The 20,552-nt window shown below is 38.3% G+C and overlaps 1 protein-coding gene across 8 annotated transcripts in view; it reads right to left on the reverse strand.

The window, feature by feature from the left end:
* GRIN2D (glutamate ionotropic receptor NMDA type subunit 2D) overlaps nucleotides 1-20,552 on the reverse strand; it is a 688,972-nt gene that overhangs the window by 327,644 nt on the left and 340,776 nt on the right. For 7 of the 8 annotated variants that reach the window (XM_072110452.1, XM_072110450.1, XM_072110451.1 and 4 more), the window contains one exon: nucleotides 2,977-3,425. In XM_072110452.1, coding sequence (XP_071966553.1) covers nucleotides 2,977-3,402 — 426 coding nt within the window. In that variant the 5' untranslated portion in view covers nucleotides 3,403-3,425. Of the gene's footprint in view, nucleotides 1-2,976; nucleotides 3,426-20,552 lie in introns of those variants that run through there. The other variant, XM_072110456.1, reaches the window with a different exon arrangement.

The following is a 20,552-nucleotide window of genomic DNA, read 5'->3' on the forward strand; positions in this document are numbered from 1 at the left end:
CCCTAACGCTTTCCCTGACCAGCAGCAGCTCTCTCCCTAGCGGCATCCAGAGACAGAATGATCCGAGCAGCGCGGCCAGCGGCTAGTCTATCCCAGGGTCACCTGATCTGGCCAGCCAACCACTGCTATCGACGTGTAAGGGTACCACGTCATGCTGGGTGGAGTGCAGAGTCTCCTGGCTTGTGATTGGCTCTGTTTCTGGCCGCCAAAAAGCAAAACGGCGGGAGCTGCCATTTTCTCGAGCGGGCGAAGTATTCGTCCGAGTAACGAGCAGTTTCGAGTACCCTAATGCTCGACCGAGCATCAAGCTCGGACGAGCATGTTCGCTCATCTCTAGTGGTTACCTCTATAAGAACAGAAGTTTTGCTTGTTTGCTGTTCCAGAGCAGGAGTATATTATCACAATGCCAGAAAACAGAATTGACCTTGGAAAGCAATTTTTGCCTCACATCATTCAAGGTTTGTTTATAAAACCATTTCCAAACAATTTGAACTATCATTCGAATGTGAGATAGATTATTGACTATTGAGAAACATTCAAAACAACTGAGAATTCCCCCAAGTGTGGATGATCCAGCATCCTCCAAATCAGTCTGTTCAATGTCTAAGGAAATTACAGTATAAAAAAAACACAAAACACATATTAGATTCTACCATCCTCAATAAGTATGCCAATCTCTTTACAATGAGCCTATTGCTGTCCTTACGGTCTCATTCACATTGGCATTTTTTTAATTGAAGACATTTTGGCATATGGACACATACAGATTGTTTTTCTGTTCCTGGCTTCAGTGATTTTTCACTGATTCCTAACTGAAGCATTCTTTTAAATGGGCTTCACGCTTCAGTTTGTTTCAATGTTGAACTAAAAAAAGGACAGGCTTAAAAACTGGGGGTGAAAAAGCACACTGATAAAATGGTTCAGTAGGGCAAAAAAACTGATGAATACATTTGATGAATACCTATATACCCTTTTTTGGGTAGATGGAATAAAATTAATTAAGATCTTGTTTTAGTGTTTTGAATGTTGTGATATACATGTGTGAATGTCATTTGATTGCCATTTGTGTGATTGTCAAATGATTGTGTAATTTTGATGCGCTTTTTATGTTTCAAAAGGATTTGACAATAAAATCATTTTTTTTACCTATTGCTAAGGGCAATATCATTTTTATTGTTCGGTCATTGTACTAATACAGTTACTTATTTTTTTCAGGACGTTTTTGCAGTATTGGAAGTTCAGAACTGTTGTACCTTGTAGTGGTTAAGTTAACAGTGAACCCCTGTATATTCCTAATTATAGAGTTAAATATGTGACCATTTATCCAACAGTTTACAACTGAATAAAGTCTTCTTAACAGCAATACAATATTTCTAAAATATGTTAAATTTCCCTAAACAATTATCATCTATGCCCCTCATCAAAATATTAGTATTTCTGGGAAGGGGGCTGTAAAACAAAAAAAAACGTATACTTACCTTTTCTGGTGCTTCCATTGTAGCATGCCCCTGTTTGTTTAAAGAGTGTCAGGCTTCAGAGTAGTGGAACCACAGGACCACTACTAACGACGACACAAGCCCACACCTAGGACCGGATTCTAAGAGGAATCCAGCCTTCACCAGAGCCCGCCCCAAAGCAGGTTCCATTTAATGGAGCGTGGTACCACCAGGTTGTGCCACAAGTGTGACTGTCCGTGGAGGCAATCAAGGTGAGATACAGAGTTGGAAGGCATGTTTGTGGTCAGGGACAGGCAGGAGGTCAAGACAGGTGGCAGAGGTTCAGGGTCAGAAGCAGAGCAGTAGGTCAGGGCTGGCAGTGGAAGAGCGGGAACACGTCTGGGGTCACAATGGGAAATCAAATCACAGGCACAAGGCAAAAGTAGAAGCTTTTTCAATGACAAAGAGCATGAAGATCTGGCAGTAAATGCTGGCTTTAAACCGTTTCCTGAAAATGGCCAGCACCAATCAGGGGTGCACTGGCCCTTTAAATCTTCTGTAGCCGGCTTGTGCGTGCACAGCCATTGGATGGGATTCGGGAACAGGGACAGGTGAGTGAGTGTATCGGGGCTCTGGGGCACACCGAGGATCACGGGTGAGCCCAAGATGTGGGTAGCGGGAGCACCCGTGACACAGAGGCAGGCACACTGTGCTTTGACAACTTTTGCCCACCTGGCACACCCACCCATCCCTGCACCTGAAACAAAATTAATTTCAATGGGTATCAGGTGCACAGGCAGGGGACAGGTGGGTGTGCCAGGAAGTCTTCAGAGTGTAGCGTGTCTGTCTCTGTAAACAAAGGCATGGCACCGATGGGCACTAGTGCGGGACAATGGGACTGCCGGAAAAGTTAAGTATAAGTTTAATTTTTTTTACAGCCCCCCTTAGGTAACCTATATATTTTTGAAAGCTCTTGGACAATCTCTTTAAGCCTATTATAGGGCACCTGTGTGACTGTATTGAAGGATAGCAGACAGACTGATTCCGACTCATTCTCCTATTGCTTCAGACTTTATAATGTTACAAGTTGTTGGAATAAGATTAACATGAATTGTTTCTTTCCTGTGAATCATTCCTAGCAAATCACTTTGATAGAACAACCAAGGTCACTTACCGGACATGATGGAAAGCCTGTCATATTACTATTCAAGACTAGGGAGAGGATTGCTTATGTAGATATACTAGATGTGCTTTGGCCTCATACATCTTTCAACAAACTAGTGGAGAACATTCTCTAGGAATTCTAACTGCTACGTGTATAGAATGTAAATTTTCCTCATTGCAATTACAAATTCTGTCAAATGCTGTACAGAGATTTTACAGAGTTTTTCTGAAATACATTCTTCCATCCCCTCCCAAAACTGCAATATCAAAATTAATGGTTTCCATAACTCGCTAGTAAAAAAGAAAGATTATATGTTTATTGATAATAACAGCTGTAGGTCTTACATATTCCTTAAAAGAAAGTTCCTATACATACCTTCGGTGTCAGCACAATTGCAGATCCTCCATTAATGCCAATGATAGGCATAGATGTTTGTGCAGAGATGAAGTCAAGGATCTGAGCAACAGATTCAGTCCTTGTATCATCTTCAAACACGACCCCATGAATTCTTAGGCTGGAGAGAACATCACATATTTGTAGGATAAGGCTTCGGGGATTTGTGTCATTAAGAATTACAGGAACTGGATTCACTTCCATAGAAAAGTTGCGGAAAGCTGATTGTGAAAAACGAGCACTCTCTGGTGGGTAAGAGGTACCACTAAATATAATGGCCACATTAAGTGTTCTTGGAATTCCTTCTCGGGATTCTAGAAAAGGACTTGCGCATGCCAGGGCCATCAGAAATAGCATCCTAGCAGCAGCGGGCACAAAGGCAGTGTTCACAGCTGGTGGAAAACACATCTCGAGGGGTTTTGGCTGCCACACTAGACAGAAAGAAAGAAGAAGGAGTGTTACAAAGAATTGAATAAATTGCATATGAATGTGAGATATTTAAAAATAGCATCTTAGTTCCACAAGTAATTCAATTAATTGCAGATTTCTGATTTATTTGCTCAAATTAAATTTATTAATATTTGGACTTGTTTTTGTCTGGCTTAGTGTTCATATGATTTATATTTGGGATGCACATTCACACATACACACTTGTACTAAACTGATACATATTGTAAAATTCAATTGAACATGGCTTGAATTATCATCTTTTATACAGTACATTTAAGAAGTTGTCTTTTCTAGATAATTCCTTTTTCTGAAAAAAGTTACCATGCTAATGACATTGCCACTATAGTACTACATTTGCACAGTGAGAGACATGTAATATTGCACAACAGCAATATCTTATGGATGGGAGAGCCATGTAATAAAACAGTCATGCCTGATGTGGTCATTAAAATAAGATAAATTTAGATTTAATACAATATTTGTGTTAATTTTTATATAAAACTGTTTAAAAAGATCTGTCACCCCTCCTGACAGGTCTGTTTTTCTAAAACTTTGTAGTGTGAAATAATAATGTTGGAACAATAGTTTTTGATGACAATGACAAATACAATAGGGCCCTCATCCTTTTACCAAGGGTTTGTGTTTACAAGGTCTGATACTGTCAACATTGATTGGGCAATGTAAAAGGACACAGCCCTTAAATAATTAATTTACTATCTACTAGGAAGAAGAGCAAAGGAAATTAATAGGAGGAAGAGCGCTGCAAACTAAACTATACTCCTGAATAATATAAGAAATAACTAAGATTTCCCAGCTGATATATCTACTTGGATATCATCTAACTCTTCTCTTTATATGCATTTCTGTTATTGTATCACCCTTTCTGTATTATTAGTATTAACCCCTTAAGGACTAAGCCTATTTTGACCTTATGGACACAGCCCCATTTTTCAAATATGACATGTGTCAATTTAAATTGTAAAGGGAGTAGAAGGGGCAGGGGCTTATATTTCTACCCTGACATGTTGCTGTGAGCCTTGGCTCTCAGAAACCGCAGGACCTTTGATCCTGTTACTTTGCATTTTGTCAGGATGATAGACATCATGGTGGCTTAAGGGATGAAAACCTACAGTATATTGCATGTGCCGAGTCATAACACAACTTCTTGCTATGAAGGGTAGGAGAAGATACAACATGACTAGTGATGCCTGAATGGATGGGTTGCTTGATTATCAGTAGTCATTTAACAAAAATTGTTAAATAGTTGGATATTTTAGAAAATAATAAGCTTCCCTAATAGGTTATCTTTTCTTCATACAAGATCTGCATATCCTTACTTGTACCCCATAAACTAAGGCAAGACTATAGGCAGAAGCTGACATTTGTACTGTAAATTCTTATGGGCAAAAAATAAAGAGCTTGCAATGGACCATTTTATCGTATGCGTGAGGCTACAAGTAATGCTATAACTGATGATTATACAAACAGCACATTTAGGCCATGGTACTTTAGCATTAATTTAGCATTTAGCTGCAGTATTCTGTATCTTTCATATACCTTTTTCTACTGCTCAATGCTTAGGAATTTCAGTAACAAGACAAAAACAAGAAAAGAAGTAGTAACCCTGCTGATTCCAAAGGGACATAAATACGTGCCTATCATACAAACAGATTGATTGGACGTCTGAGACTCCTCACCCCCTGTGTAGTTTCTGCAGTAGAATTTGCCTATAGCTCTTGCAGTGGTGAATTTCTTAAGCTTAAATATTGAATCTGCCATAAGCATGACCTTCTAACATCCCTTGAGAAATACATCTTATTCCTTGACTCATCTGCTTAGTCTTCTTCCTAGACTCAAAATTCTGCTAACCGTCTTCCACTTGCATTTTTTTAAGACAGCTATTTGCATGAACATGAACTTCAAGTCATGTTTCTCTTCCATTAATGTCTTTAAGATAAGGCCAGATGGATTTGTAAAACAGACAGGAATTGCTGAATGTACAGACATTTATAATTATTGGGTAGTGATCCACAGAGCGTTACAGCACATTCTGTGGAAAGAAATGTTTTTTTTTCTCCTACTGTGAAACAAGCACATCTAATATAGCTCATGATTCTTTTGTCTTCTAGTAAATCATTACAAACAAATCACTTGCAAACTGTGCATCAGTTCTATTGAAAACAACAACAAAAATGCTTTTAGTGAACTGTTTGCAATGCTAGCAAAAACATTATGGTATGTATGAATGAATGAAAAGTCTTTGATCTTATTAACTCCACTTATTGGCTGATATTTTTTCTATCATATTCTTATACTGGATCCAGCAGTTTTTGATTAGCACAAAAATGTAGAATAACCTTTGTTCAACCAATGTTAATATGGTATTAAGAAAGTGTGCAAGAACTTTCAACGATTGTATGGTTGCATCTTAAAAGGAACCTATCACACCACATTTTTCACAAATACAGCTAGTGACAGGTTCCCGTAGAGCCCTATTAACTAACTGACACCCTTCTTTAGGCTAAAGATTGCTTCCCTCAGATCCCTATAAAATCAGTTATAAAGTTGTCTGGTATCCAGGGATATCTAGAGCAAGTCGAGGTAGGCGTGGCTACTGTAAAGGTGCACATATCTGAGCACATGAAATTATTGCATGCCTGCATGGAAGCATGGGAAGGAATATAAGTCAATGCAGGCATGCTATGATCTGTGCTCAGATATATGTATGCTCTACTGATTGCTAATGATAGAAGGCTAAAGGACCTGAGATGATGTTCTTAGCTAAAAGAAGGTTGTCAGTTCGTTAATAGGGCTCTATAGGAACCTGTCACTGACAAGTACAGTACAAACCCCTGAGAACTGACCCTCTACACCCCTCCACGAATTAATATATATAAAAAAATGTAGTGAGCATTTTAACTCCATAGGTGAACCCCAAGGATAATGCATATTGAATAGTGCATAGTAAAAAATAATCATTATGTCATTTTTCCATAGCTCCTGCCACAGGAGACAAACACCCCAAAAATCATGAGGGTTCTCTGGATACGGCAATATGTGCCAATTATCTACAGGCTGGGCACACGGCAGGGCTTAGAATGGAAGGTGCGGCATTCGCCATGATGTATGATCTTTGAAGAGTATATAAGGGAAATGAATAAATTATACATCAAGGGAGGTGTGATAGATTCTAAAACAGTCCTTCATACATTGTCCAGGTTTATCGGGGTGCATGTTACACTGGTAAATGGTTTGCCTCATTATACCCCTTTTGGAATACACCCTGCACCTTTTTTGTGTCCTTCACTTGCTAACAGTTTGGGGAACTTTTCCTGGAAACTGCTGCTCTGGTACAATACTTGTGGTCTAGCTTTGAGAAGTACAGGCACTCCCCCATTCCTGGTCTCCAAAAAGAGAATGCTTGACTTCCTCCTCTTTAAACTCCAGAAAAGTTCCCCTCTGTCCTGCACATTGATGTAAAACGTATGCATTATACAGTGCCATCTGCATGATGCGCACGGACAGCTACTTGTACCACAGCCTCAATTTCCGCATGGCGCTATATGTCTATAGCAGCTGGTCTGACAAGTCAACCCCTCCCATGTACCTGCTATAGTCCAAAATGCAGTCAGGTTTGGGGGTTTCTGTTACAGGTACCTCGTACATGGGGCAGGGATGAAGGTGTGCCCATGTATTGTACAAGGACCTCTCTCCTAAACTTGTACTTGACACACAATACAAAATTGCTGCATAGTGCCTGGTTCCCTTGCCTTCTAAGTTTTTCCCCTAGCAGTGACTTTGGGAGACCTTTCTTATTCCTTCTAACAGTGTCACATACCGCAGTTTTTCTGGAAGCAAAGCTCTTAAACAGTGTAGTGCTGGTGTTAAAATTGTCTACAAATAGCTGGTAGCCCTGTTTCAGAAGTGGGTGCACCAAATGCCACACTATTTTTCTAGAAATTCCCAGGAAAGGGGTGTTCTGGGGGGACTATTCTAATGTCATTCCCTTCATACACTCTGAACTTTTATATGTACCCTTATATGTACCTACTCTCACACAGCTTATACATCTTCACGCCATACAATCTCCCTTTGAAATGTACTGTGGACTCGTCAATAGATAGATGCCTCTCGGGGGTACATACTTCCACAAATTTGGCACTCAGATAGTCCAATATGGGTCTGACTGTGCCTATGTCGCACTATCCGCAGTTAGCAGAATAAATGGTGTTTATTTGTGTGTGAACTGTAGCTTACTTCTTGTGTTTGGATTAACTGAGCCACACCCTGCTCCTTGCATTTTAGTGTTGCCTAGCAAGGGTTACTAGCCTGATGGACAGTTTCCCCAGTGTGCTGCTGGAGGTGTGTCAGGGAACGTCCTTATATACCTGCCTACTCCCATCATACCTTGCTGGTTATTCTTCAAGTCTTACCTGTGTATCTAGTGCCCTTGCTATCTTGTTTGGTACTCTGTGTTTTATATCCGATTCTGTACCTTTGCAGCCATCTTGATCTTGACCTGTCTCCACTTGTCTGCCAGTATCTGGACCTGACCTGTATATAATCTATTTGATCCTGACCTGTATATAACCCATTTGATCTTGACCTGACCTGTGTATAACCCACCTGAAGTCCTGTATCTGTTGTTTGTCCCTCAGTATCGTTTACCTCCTAGTGTTATTCCACTTTCCCTGTCTCAGACCTGTGTTAGTATTCTGTGCACCAGTGTGAACACTGGTCTATTCCTGCATTCCGGTTACCTGTTCAGTCTTGTGTTGGTTTCTGTGCGCCAGTGTGAACACTGGTCTATACCTGTATTTCCGTTATCTGTCCGCTCCACCATCCAGCAGCTGCCAGACGAAGTAAGTTTTCCCTGTCATCTTGTAGGGTCGCTCAGGGACCGGCAGTTAGGTTCCTGATAGTGGGTTCGGCTTAATCAGGGCGGTTTATCTGCTTTAGGCAGGGCCTTAGGGTCGTAGGGTGAGTTCGCCACCACTTACCTAGTCTGACTGCTAGCGCCAAGCTTAGTTGTGGTTGCGCGTTTTCTGGACAGGTGCTGACACTGACTGTATTTAAGCGATCATAACTGGGGTCATCTCTGGGTGGCCACTGTGCATTGTTGGCATAATGCAAAAACTTATGAATGGCTTCAAAGCGCATCCTGCTCATTGTCATGCAAAACATCAGGGTGTGGTACAATATTTCTCTGCTCCAATAGTCCCTGATTTTGGCCTATTTAATCCGTCTTATAAAATTGCATATAAAAGCAATCATACCAATTAGGTTCTCACTAAAAAAAAAAAAAAACTTTAAAAAGTCCACTGGTCTATGCTCTGTTTATCCCAAGACTGGCCTTAAATCAGGGACCTGGGGGACACCCATGTGGGGTCAGAAGCCCTAGGCACTGCTGAAGTACCTGTGACTACCTGTGAGTACCTCCAAAAACAACTTCACCAGTTTCAGGATGAGATTGACAATCTAGAGAACCAGAGTTGCTGGAGCTCAAGGGCTATGATCTAACCACTTATTTGCCCATTTCCCTGGGCGTCTCTTTTACTGCTGTTCTGCACTGATAGATAGGGCTCACCCCTTGGGTGATGCCCCACCCAGAGATTACGGATATCTGCTATTGCCAAGTCTTTTCACTTCCAGATAAAGAAACACAGTTTTCCACCAGCAGGGAGTCGGGGTCCAGTGACAGAATATTTTGATCTTCCAGGATGACTCTGCCAATGAACATCTGTTCTAATTGACCATAAAACATCTAATCGACCACATAATTCTAGCTGCAATAACTGGTCAAACTCCAAGGGGACGGAGTGTGACCACACCACTTTTTATAATGATTAAGCAGCTGCCAGAACCCATTTTCTTTCTCCTGACACAGATGGCTATCTGCGGCTCCTGTCTAATTATGCCATCCAACTTCCTCTTTCAGGAATTGGATATCTACCCTTATGCTTGCACCTATACCCACCACACAGACACCTAACACACTCAAAATAATGTGGGAAGTCTTAACTTGCTTGTTATTTACAAGTAAGTCTTTTTTGGAAAGTTTTGTCAAAAAGTACTACAAGAAACCTGACAATGTGTTGATAACCCCACCCCCATTTCCTTCTTATACAATGGCAAGAATGTGGATGAACTACTAACAACCTGCTGCCTTACTACAAATTATTCCTTTAAGACACGTAGAGTGGCTATCCTGCTCCATAGCTCATTACCGTTACAGCATTTGGAGGACATTACTCTCCTTAGTGGCAAATTTCTGTACTTGTATTTCCTCAATAATAGCTCAAAATATATTCTCTTCAACCTATACATACCCAATCACCCTTACCTATATTTATTTTCTGGGCTATAACAGAGAAATACCATTTCCCCTTTACAAATATGTGAATCATTTTTTTATAGGAGGAGACTTTAACATCATATTTTCCCTTCACCTGGATAACCCTCCTATTTGCTTTCCTTGGATGACTTTAAGGCCAACGTAACACACCACATGTGACAACATGTCCCTCAAAAGCGGTGAGGCACAGTTATATTATCTTGTATTTGAAACAGTCCAAACAAAAAGAGAAATAGGAAATCCTTTACAAAGGTATTCTTCAGGTACATTGTGAATACTTAACAAATCCCACTTGCCTCCTGGATGCATTTACATTGATCCAGTTGATCCATAATGTGGAACTGACAAACAACAAATATTTTAGATGGAGGTAAAATAGAATCTTAATCTATTGAACAAACTAACTAAGACCTGCTATGTTGAATATGATGTTTTGCACGTGTGCCCCATAGTGTGACCAGGGCCGGTTCTAGACAAAGTAGGGCCCTGGGCAAAACTAAAAGTGGGGCCCAAAAATAAAACTATTATGAATAGTCACAGTCAGTAAGAGGCTCCCTTTAGTATGGTAAAACAAACTGTAATATGGGAGATTTTTATAGGAGACAGATAGGTGAGAGAGATTGATGGGCAGCATGGTGGCTCAGTGGTTAGCAGTACAGCCTTGCAGCGCTGGTAACATCTGCAAAGAAATGGTCAGATTATAGGAGATAGATAACTAGACAGATATATATATATATATATATACATATATATGTATATATATATATATATATAGACAAGAGATAGATGATAAGCATCTTCACCCGGGAATTCAAACAAGGGATATTAACCCTTTCACTGCCAGGCATTTCTGTATATTTTGTTGCGTTATTGGCCAGAGTAATTTTTTGAATTTTGATGTTTACAAATAAAATTGAAATTACCGCAAAAAGAAATAAAGTAAACTGCAGCAAAACACATATTTTCTGGAAGCAGACACTTGCCTCATTTCAATTTTTAAAAAAAAGTTTATAGACATAGGCGCCTTCATGCAATTTTGATTCAAACTGAAACATTTTATAAAAAATACTTAAAATTTGACTTTGATGGCAAAAAATGTGCTCCAAACAGAAAATATTTACCTAAATGTAATAGATGGACAAGTGTAGAGTTCACAAATGCCTCGTACTTATATGTTCACAAAAATAAATCATAATATCACTAGAACTGAAATAACTAAATATCTGCTTTTCAGATGGAAATTTTAAGACAGTTAAAACCTGCAAAATATATCAATAAAACAGATTAAAAAGTAAAGGCACCCGTAAAACCTATATCATTTTGAAAGCAGACAACCAGGCGATGCATTTGGCAATTAACATTGACCACCCTTCTGTAACTTTGTGACAAACCCAAATTATTAAACAAAAAGTACACTGAACACAAAGTGAGCAGATTTATATATACCACAATACATAACATCAAGAATTTACACTCCCAAAAATGATAAAACAAAAACCGTGACATATTTGGTTGCTATCCACAAATGTTTTTAAAAATGTATAACACTCAAAATAAAAACCTCCTATTCTGTCAAAATCAAATTTTTTTCCATGAAAATTACCATGTAAACAAGAATAACTTTTACATTCATACACTCTACCACCTTCATGCAACTTTGCAGCAAAAAGCAATAAAATACAAAAATTGCAGGAAAATTCAAAGTTTCCTCTGAAATATGTACAAATCCAGAATACTTATATAAAATATATAAATACTTTCCTAAAACAGCAAAATGTGAGGAGTTCATACATACCCCACATGAGTACCGTATATTCTTCAAAATATGCAGCAAAGGGAACGGTAAATCCGCAAGTGACACCAAACTATTTTTGTCCCGAGCTTCACACAGATCTATCATTGTATGTTCCCTTACGCAATTGTAACCCAAATAAATAACTATATATCCATAAACCAATCTAATGAGATAGCAAAAATGCGAGCCAATGTATTAGCCGCACAATAACAGAACCCTTCATGCTTCATAAGAATTTGAGTGAGAACATCTTAACATAGGTGGAAATAATGGAGGATGGTGTGAAATAAAAACGTTATTCCAGAACATGTGAGTGTTTTTGGTGTTACATATAGCTCTATGGAAGTGTTCTGCGTTGTGGTGTTAATACGTAGTGACATTGGGTGAAGAGGATTAAATGTTCATCGTATCAGTCAATTTTCACCCCAAAAAAAAATGAAATAAAAGGCAATAAGAGAGAAAGTGTGCTCTTAGATAGGAGAGGGTTAAAAACATGAATATGTTGATATTATTCCTTATCAAAATGTAATAACATATAAAGTGATTATTTTCATTATCTGTGAGGTGCAGCAGCTCCTGTGTCCAGCAAATTCTCCCTGTAGCTGCCGGCTAAGAATCTGGAGGGGGGCACTCTTCAGGGGGCTGTATCTCTGGCTCTGTTCCACCTAGAACCTCACTTCTTTTTTCTATAAAATAAGAGAGTCTCCTCTTTTATATAAAACTAAATTTGAGATATTAACAGTTAAATTGCCGTGTGGAGTTATTTTATATCTAAACATCGCACCTGATATTCTCACTTTAAACTTGAATATCTCTGGATCCATGGCACCTAGAAACACAATTCAAGATTCATTTGTAAGAACAATGACTGTGACCAAAGACATCCAGGATGTTGTTCATATGGTCAGTCAGACTGGCACTTAGGTAGGGAGAGGGGGTTGTATTATTAGGAACAGGTGAAAATCTGAAAAATAAGCCCTTTATATGGCACTATGAAGAAGAATTAAGCTACTGATACTATAGTGCAGGGCCAGACTTAGTACTAATAGAATTTTCTGCATCATTCAACAGTATCTTAAAAGCACAACCTCTGTATAGTTTTCAGTCTAGCTAAATCTTAAGGGGGGATTCTCTGTATAGTTTGCAGTTCCAGCATCATCTAGCAAAATCTTAAAGACTTCCTATAGATATATAAATTTTTACTGTAGGCAGATCACCAGGCCACTGCCTGTGGGTAAGGTCCCAGTATAAGTGACAGCTGGCTTAAGAAATGCCAAAAGAAAAAACTAAAATGTATTGCCTACCGCCATGAACAGTACATGAACAGTGCATGAACAGTGCATGAACAGGCCATGAACAGGCCATGAACAGGCCATGAACAGGCCATGAACAGGCCATGAACAGGCCATGAACAGGCCATGAACAGTGCATGAACAGGCCATGAACAGTGCATGAACAGTGCATGAACAGTGCAATGGGGAAAAAGAGGATGGCAACAGCTATTATCAGATGATAATACAATTTATTGTATTTGCTTTTTCATTGATGTCTTTCAAAAGCCACATATCTTTTCATTAATTGACAAGTTTCTGTATTGCAACATTTTAATGACTATTTGGAGTACAAATAGCAAGTTTTTTTCTATAGGAAGTGTATGTGCAACATCATGTATTCTCCCTTACTTTTCCGTCATTAGATGCTTTTTGAGATCTGAGCTTTATTACTATTGACATGCAGATGTTTACATGTACGCGTCTTTTGTTTAATCCCAGCCATTAAAGCATTTTACTAGAGTGGTAGTCCTGCTGCTGGTTGCTCAGATACAATCACCACTGATAGTGTGACAGTAACAATACATTTAAGCTCTGAGGTCTTATATTATAAAATAATCATCATCTTTTGAAAAATGACTTTAGGGAGGAAAGATACACATATACGATTACCCCCTACATGAAGCACACCTCAAAATTAAATGAAGAGCTTCCTATATTTGATGTGGAACTCTCATTCTCCATTTGATGAAATTACTTTACCAGGAAGCTCAGTTCATGAGTTGCTTGAATTAATCCTTTTTCATGTGGATAGGTATGGTTTAATAATGTAATGACTAATTGATGAACGGAATCAATTTTTAGTACAGCTTTCCAAACTACATTTTTGAAATTATTTACCACTGGTTTGGCTCAATTAAAGCAATAGCTACAAAACTACAGAAACTAGAGAATGGAAATTGAGTGATTTTTTCTATTAGCTTTCATTGTCTCATAGCTCAAAATGGCGTCCAAAAGGAAATCACTTTTTTAAAATTTTTAAATAGAACATTTTTTAAATCGCCATACTTTCGTGTAAGATCTACTATTCCTGACAACACATCACTTGGCATATTTTTCCTAATTATTTATAAGTGAAGAGTTCCAACCAGCATTTTGTATCATGATGTACTGATGCAAAGTTTTGACATACTCCAGGTTGGACATATATTTGGTTATATACAAATGTAGCCTGAAAGCTTTGCATGGTAAGTGGCAATGATTCAGGAATGAATGCTGACAGATACAACAGAAACCATTATCATATAAAGCACATAAAAAGGGAAACATGGTTAGTGCATTTAGTTATTATATTTATTGCCAGTAGTATGCACAGATGGTTCATCTACTGTTGTCTGATGCTCTGGACCATGTCACATTAACTCGGTTTGCTCACAAAGTGTAAATGCCTGTGACTTAGTTTTACTTTATCGTACTATGAGAAGAACAGGACTGTACCATCTGGGTCTACAGAAATGGTATAGAATCATCCAAGCCAACTTTAGATGTCTAGTCAGCACTTCAGTTCTAGAAGTATGCTGTAAATTCTAAGTGTTGCTTCAAAAGTAAGAGCTTTCCTTTTACCACACAGGGGTTTATTTACTAAGGGTCGCGGATCGCACTTTCATTGGACTGTTCATCATTTTTGGGATTTGCACAGCTTTGACAGATATTTAACAAGGGTTTGCGCTCGGGTTGTGTTGCATGCGATTGGTTTTTGTTGCAGCTGCGCTATCTTTCATGCGACAGAAATAGTGGGACATGCCTTTGGACAATCCAACTGATTTGGACTGAAAGCGGGATTTAACTTTAAAATTGTGTCGCAAGACAATGTACTTACATGCACCAGTTATAAAAACCTTCAAATCTCACAGTACAGGCTGCCCAGTTCCCTCTTTAGAGAGATCTATCAAAGCTTTTGTCTGGTGCTACCTCTGTCTCTTCTTTCTCTTCCCCAGCCCTCAAAAATCAATTACTAATAAATAAAGCGTAAGCAAAAATAAGATTCTTCAGATCGCTTTTCTGACAGATATTATTATTTTTATTGTTATTGTTTGCATCACTATATTTTTAATGTTTTAACTTTTTTATCAACCACTATGGTAGTTGAGAGCTTCTCTGTGTGATGTGATTTTCATTGGTACCTTTCAGTATGTAGGACTTTTTTAAATCAATTTTTGATGGTGATGGAAAAACAGCATTTATACACAACAATATGCACTCACTAAGTTAACCACTGGTTAAACAATGGATGATCTTTATAGATTGGGGCATTATCAGCACAGTAATGACAAATATGGGGGCTTTTAATAAGTGTTTTATTTTATTTATTTAAATCAAGGGGGGTATTTGGTGTTTTATTTTTTATATATTAAAAAAATCTTATTAAATATCTAATATTAAATATCAAATATTAAAATGTTTCATTTTGCTTGCACCCTACATACACTACAATAAGATGGTACAATACATAAGGTGTAAAGGCCCCAATCGTTGTTAACATGACTGCAGTAGCTGTGGTATGATTCTAGCTTTTAATAAATGCCTGCTCCTGCTGTGATTGCACTGATTCTGTTTCTGATAAGTGGACCAGGCTCATACACTGTGCAGGAGCACTTCCTCCCACTAGGAGTGGAAACTTTCTCTGCTGCATTGAGATTTCATCAGGCAGAGGGAGGGGGAATTGCTGTGGTAACAGGTAGAGGGAGAACATTGCAATAGCCTGTAAAGCTGCAGCATGGAGCGGCTGTATTAATATCCTCCAGGAGCCCATCAGACTCATTAGTATAATTTTAAAAGTTGATTTTTAGAAGGTAGGAGACCATAGGATGACAAATAGAAATAAAGAAATAAAGACTTTAAAGAAGTAAAACTTTATTTTATTTACATCATATAATTACTTTGTTCAATATCACTTGCCTGCTAATATACTACTCTCCACCATATATGTAGTTAACTGTATTATGGTGTCAGAATTGACAGGCATTATAATAGGCCATGCATTCATTCAGAATGCCGATAGTCCATGTTTCCTTATTATGCAATAAATGCCTATTTACACATTTCTCTTAGTGAATTAAGTACAAAAAAGTTTACCAAAGCAAAAGTATCATAACTGTGATTTCGTTTTTTTTTTCTTTGATAAATGACCCCACTAGGATGTAACAATGGCCCAAGAGGATTCTGGATATTTCCCAAGAGATTCTGGGAGAAGATCCAATTTACAACTTTTCTATAAATACTTGACATCACATTATTTGAATAAGTAGAGAGGCAATTTCTCAAAACAACCACTTACTGGGTGTACATTATTTAGTAATTAACTGGGATTATCAATGAGAAATATCTTGCCTGTACAGTAAAAGTATAGATATGTGAAAATAGCTTCTAATGGAATAATTACAATTGTCCTTATGCTTTCTTTTTGTGGACTTATGCAATCCAAGAGCATTGGATCATTTTCTATAGTGGAAGAAAACAGTGAATCTTAAGATTTTAAAGTAATTTTATACAACCTTTCTTCAACAATTATTATACATTTGAAAATGAAAGAAAGTAAAATCCCTGATATGAATGTTTTTGTGTTTTGACCATGATGGTAGTCATCCAGACTACATATGAGTCAAGTGATGAATCTGAAATTTTCCTTTTGATTGAATGTTTATTTTAATGTATTCTATTAGATTTTTGTAGATCAAGAGGGGCATAATGTTTAGAGATTCCCTAACTCTAAAGGTTATTTAGGTTACCCATGCTACTTTAAATAAAAGGTTACTTAGGTTACCCATGCTATTTGATGACATCCTCTGCCTTTGGATGTTGCCAGGTCACATGATGATGGAGAAGAGCTCTGAAGCCAACCATTAAAAAATAGAAAGTCAGGGGGGCAAAATGTTTGCACATCCTCGGGCCCATAGCAATCCCAAACCCTTGGTTATTCTAAGGCTTTTTGAAGCTTTCTAGTCCTTTGTCAATTGCAACCTCTAAGTGGTGCCAGCAGTAGGGCTGCAAATATTTTGAACAGAGTTGCAAACTAATGAGATTGGGATATTGGGGGAACAGTGGTATATATTAATGTGAAATTGTTATCTTTGTTGACAGAGCTGGAAAAGAGAAAAGTAAATGTTTGGTGGATGGAGCTTAACAGAGGTAGTTAGTATGATTTGAGCAATCACATGAAACTAGAAGTTATGAAAAAAGTACATTGACCACACAAGGGCAATAGAGAGTACAGCTGATGCAAAAACAATCTCTTTAAGCTACATTGTGATGAAAATAAAGTTTTTGCTTTCAGAGTCTGAAAATGAAGATTATAATATAATACTTTTATTAAATTTGCATATAATATGTCCAAGGCTGTGTTCATGTACGCTGTAGAGGTTCCATCAGGGCCGATTCTAGACTTTTTGCTGCATGAGGCAAAAATTGAAAATGCTGCCCCCTCCCCAATGATGATGCTACCTGACACACTAGTAGTGAGTCAGTGACATAGACATTAGAAGTACCTAGTACTACCTAGTACCTAGTGATTATCCGCTCCATCAGGACTTCTTTACAATTTCTCCCAGCCATGGTTTATCTCTGCTGAATTCACAGTCAAATGCCTTCAGCTCTATACAGCACAACTCCACGCTGCCCCCCCCTAAAAATACCAAATACTAAATATATAAATATATATTATCCTCACAACATGAATAAACACACTATTTCCCCCATAAAACATCCTTTATATAGTCACCCAAATAAATTATTGTATATAAAGCACCCATAATTTATTGTATATACCAGGCCCCCATAGACAGTTTGTAGAGCCACAGTGTACACAGTATACAGGACCTCCCCCCCCCAATATATGCAGAGCCTTCCTCCGTCAGTATATACACAGCCCCCATAGTATTATGCGCAGCATCCCCTCATAGTATTATGCACAGCCGCACCCCATAGTATTATGCACAGCTTCCCCCTCATAGTATCATGCCAGCCTCCCCCCATAGTATTATGCACAGCCTTCCTCCTACAGTATTATGCACAGCCTCCCCCCTCATTTTATTATGCACAACCTCCCCCCATCGTATTATGCACAGCCCCCCCCCCCCATAGTATTATGGCACAAATATCTTGGACGGTCAGATACATAAGCCAAACAACAGGTACCTACACCGTGTGATGTCAGGCAGTCACAGCCACTATAAATGCCTGATACTGATCATTTTCTGGCGTTTTCTTACTGACTGAGCATAGGGAGAGATGCTATGTACAGGAACAAAGCAGGCTGTACTGGTAGTGGCTGAGAGTACTGGGTATGATCAATCACTTAGTGGGTCAAGGCAGGCTGTTCATTTCTGCTGCTGAAGCTCCTGCCCATGGGTTGTCAGCCTATTTCCTGGTACATGTATATCATCTGGTCACCTTTATCTTTGGATAGTGTAAAATACACTGTAGTATGTGCCTGGGTACAATTGTTTGTTGCTAAATTGCTTTTGAGGATCACCTTCTATATAAGTTAGTGTGAAATATAACATTGTGTCAACTGTTCTTGGATAAATTTATAAGGCTTCAGTGTCTAGTTAATCAGAGATGCAGTGACATCTTCTCCAGATATTTGATTGGTGGAGTTATTTCAACTTAAACACCCTGCAAATTTTGCAAGGATGTTCCTGGTCTTCCACCTCAACACATACAAGCTGATCTGACTCTGAGATGGTGGGTGTTTCAATTTGCTTGAGACCTACAACCTGAGCATATTTGGGGGATTTTAACACAAAGAAGTTATGATACTGGTGCCCCCCTTCATCATCATAGACTGTAAGCTCTTGTGAGCAGGGTCCTCACTCTTATTGTTCCATATGACTGTTAGTACTCTGTAATGTAGTATTATATTTGTATATGTCCCCTTTGATGGCGCTATATAAATAAAGAGAAATATTATTATTAAGTGTCAAGGAAGAACGTCACAGACACATTTATATGACATAATATATTTTGGAATAAAGATGGTAAATGCAGACCAAGTATGCTGCCAGTGTGACCCATTGGTCCACTGGAGAAATAGCTAGAGAGTTAATCGTTATCTTTTGCCTCATGGAAATGAATGACATTGATACATAGGATGAGGTAAAATGACTCTGTATACTCAGGATAGCTGTAGCTGTCTTATTTCTCTAATTCAGCTGGATTACAGACAGGCTAGCTGCTGCTGACCCTCACTAGTGTCTTAAGATTACATCTATCCTCACATTTTGTCATCAGGGGCAGATGTTTTACACAAAACATTCAGGCTAACTTCTTGGTGGAGCAGAACAAAATAGCTGCATATTTTAAGTAGTATATTTACGTAGGGTTCTAACTGCATATTTCCCGCTGTACAGAGATTTCCCACATTGATGCTGCTGGCATTGATGCGGAAACCCTGTGTACAATGTGAAATATGCAGTTAGACCATTTGTTTTGCTACACCAAGAAATTAGCCCCACTGGTTTGTGTAACACATATGTCTCTGTTGACGAAGCTTTATATTCAGAAACACTTAGGGAAACAATGATCTATCATCATGACAGCCTGGAGTCTGTACGAGACTGCAGGTATTGTCATATCTAACCATCTATTACATTGTGCAGATGCATCAGCAAATCCACCATATACTGGCATACTGCAGTATGGTGGTATATGGTAGGACGGATCAGACTCAATCCTCAATCCGCTCGTCCTCGCTGTGAAGTAAAAGAGAGTCAGCAGCAAGCCAATTTAGACCATTAGCTCCTGAGGAAAACGGGAACATCTCACTAATAAAAGGACTAGGATCTACATACAGTATACATTTACTTATTAATTTACAATTGTGTTTTTAAAGGTTGATTTGTGACAAATTCAGAGAATTTTTGGAAAAAAAGCATCAACTGATAAATTGTAAAAGTAATAGTTGCAATCAAATAAAACTTCAAATTTCGCTGTTGCTGTAATATAGCAATGGGCATAATGTATAAAGGAGGAAATAGATTCTTTCAGTATTGGTTACAGGAAGCTTATTATAGACTAGTACAAAATAAAATTAGGACTAAAGTAATGAGACGCAACATACAATGAGTAATGAAAAGCTAAGTATAATTCATTTGTCTAAATGAGAGGCTATGCAGTATCTTCACTGTACACAATGTAATATGCATTTATCATGCTCCAGTGATGTTACAGTTGCTGCTGATGAGGAGTCTGTAAGAAAATGTAAGGGATGTTAAGATGCATCCAGCCTTTGCAAATAATTTCAAATGTATAAATTACTTATTTCTAATAAATAATGTCAATTTTGGCATAGTTTTTTTTTTTAATTTTACATTAAAATGTGTATGCCCTTTTGTACTACAATGCAATACTGTATTATTACTGTACACTTAAATAAAGCCTATAAGGGCCTAAAAGGCTTCTGTACTTGGCAGACCAAAAGGCCACGAACAGACTTCTAACAACTGCATTTTAGGAATGTGGAAATAGGAGATGGATGTAACACCACATGTGCAGATTGCAATGATGATAAATAAAATAGACTTTATGCTTGCACTGGAGAGGAGGGGTGAGCACTGCTCTTTATAAGAAACAGAATTGCATGGCCATAAAAACAGGGAAAGAACATGCTCTATCTTTTTCTGGTGTATGG

Source organism: Engystomops pustulosus, chromosome 6 (genome assembly GCF_040894005.1).
Source record: "Engystomops pustulosus chromosome 6, aEngPut4.maternal, whole genome shotgun sequence".
Classification (NCBI taxonomy): domain Eukaryota; kingdom Metazoa; phylum Chordata; class Amphibia; order Anura; family Leptodactylidae; genus Engystomops; species Engystomops pustulosus.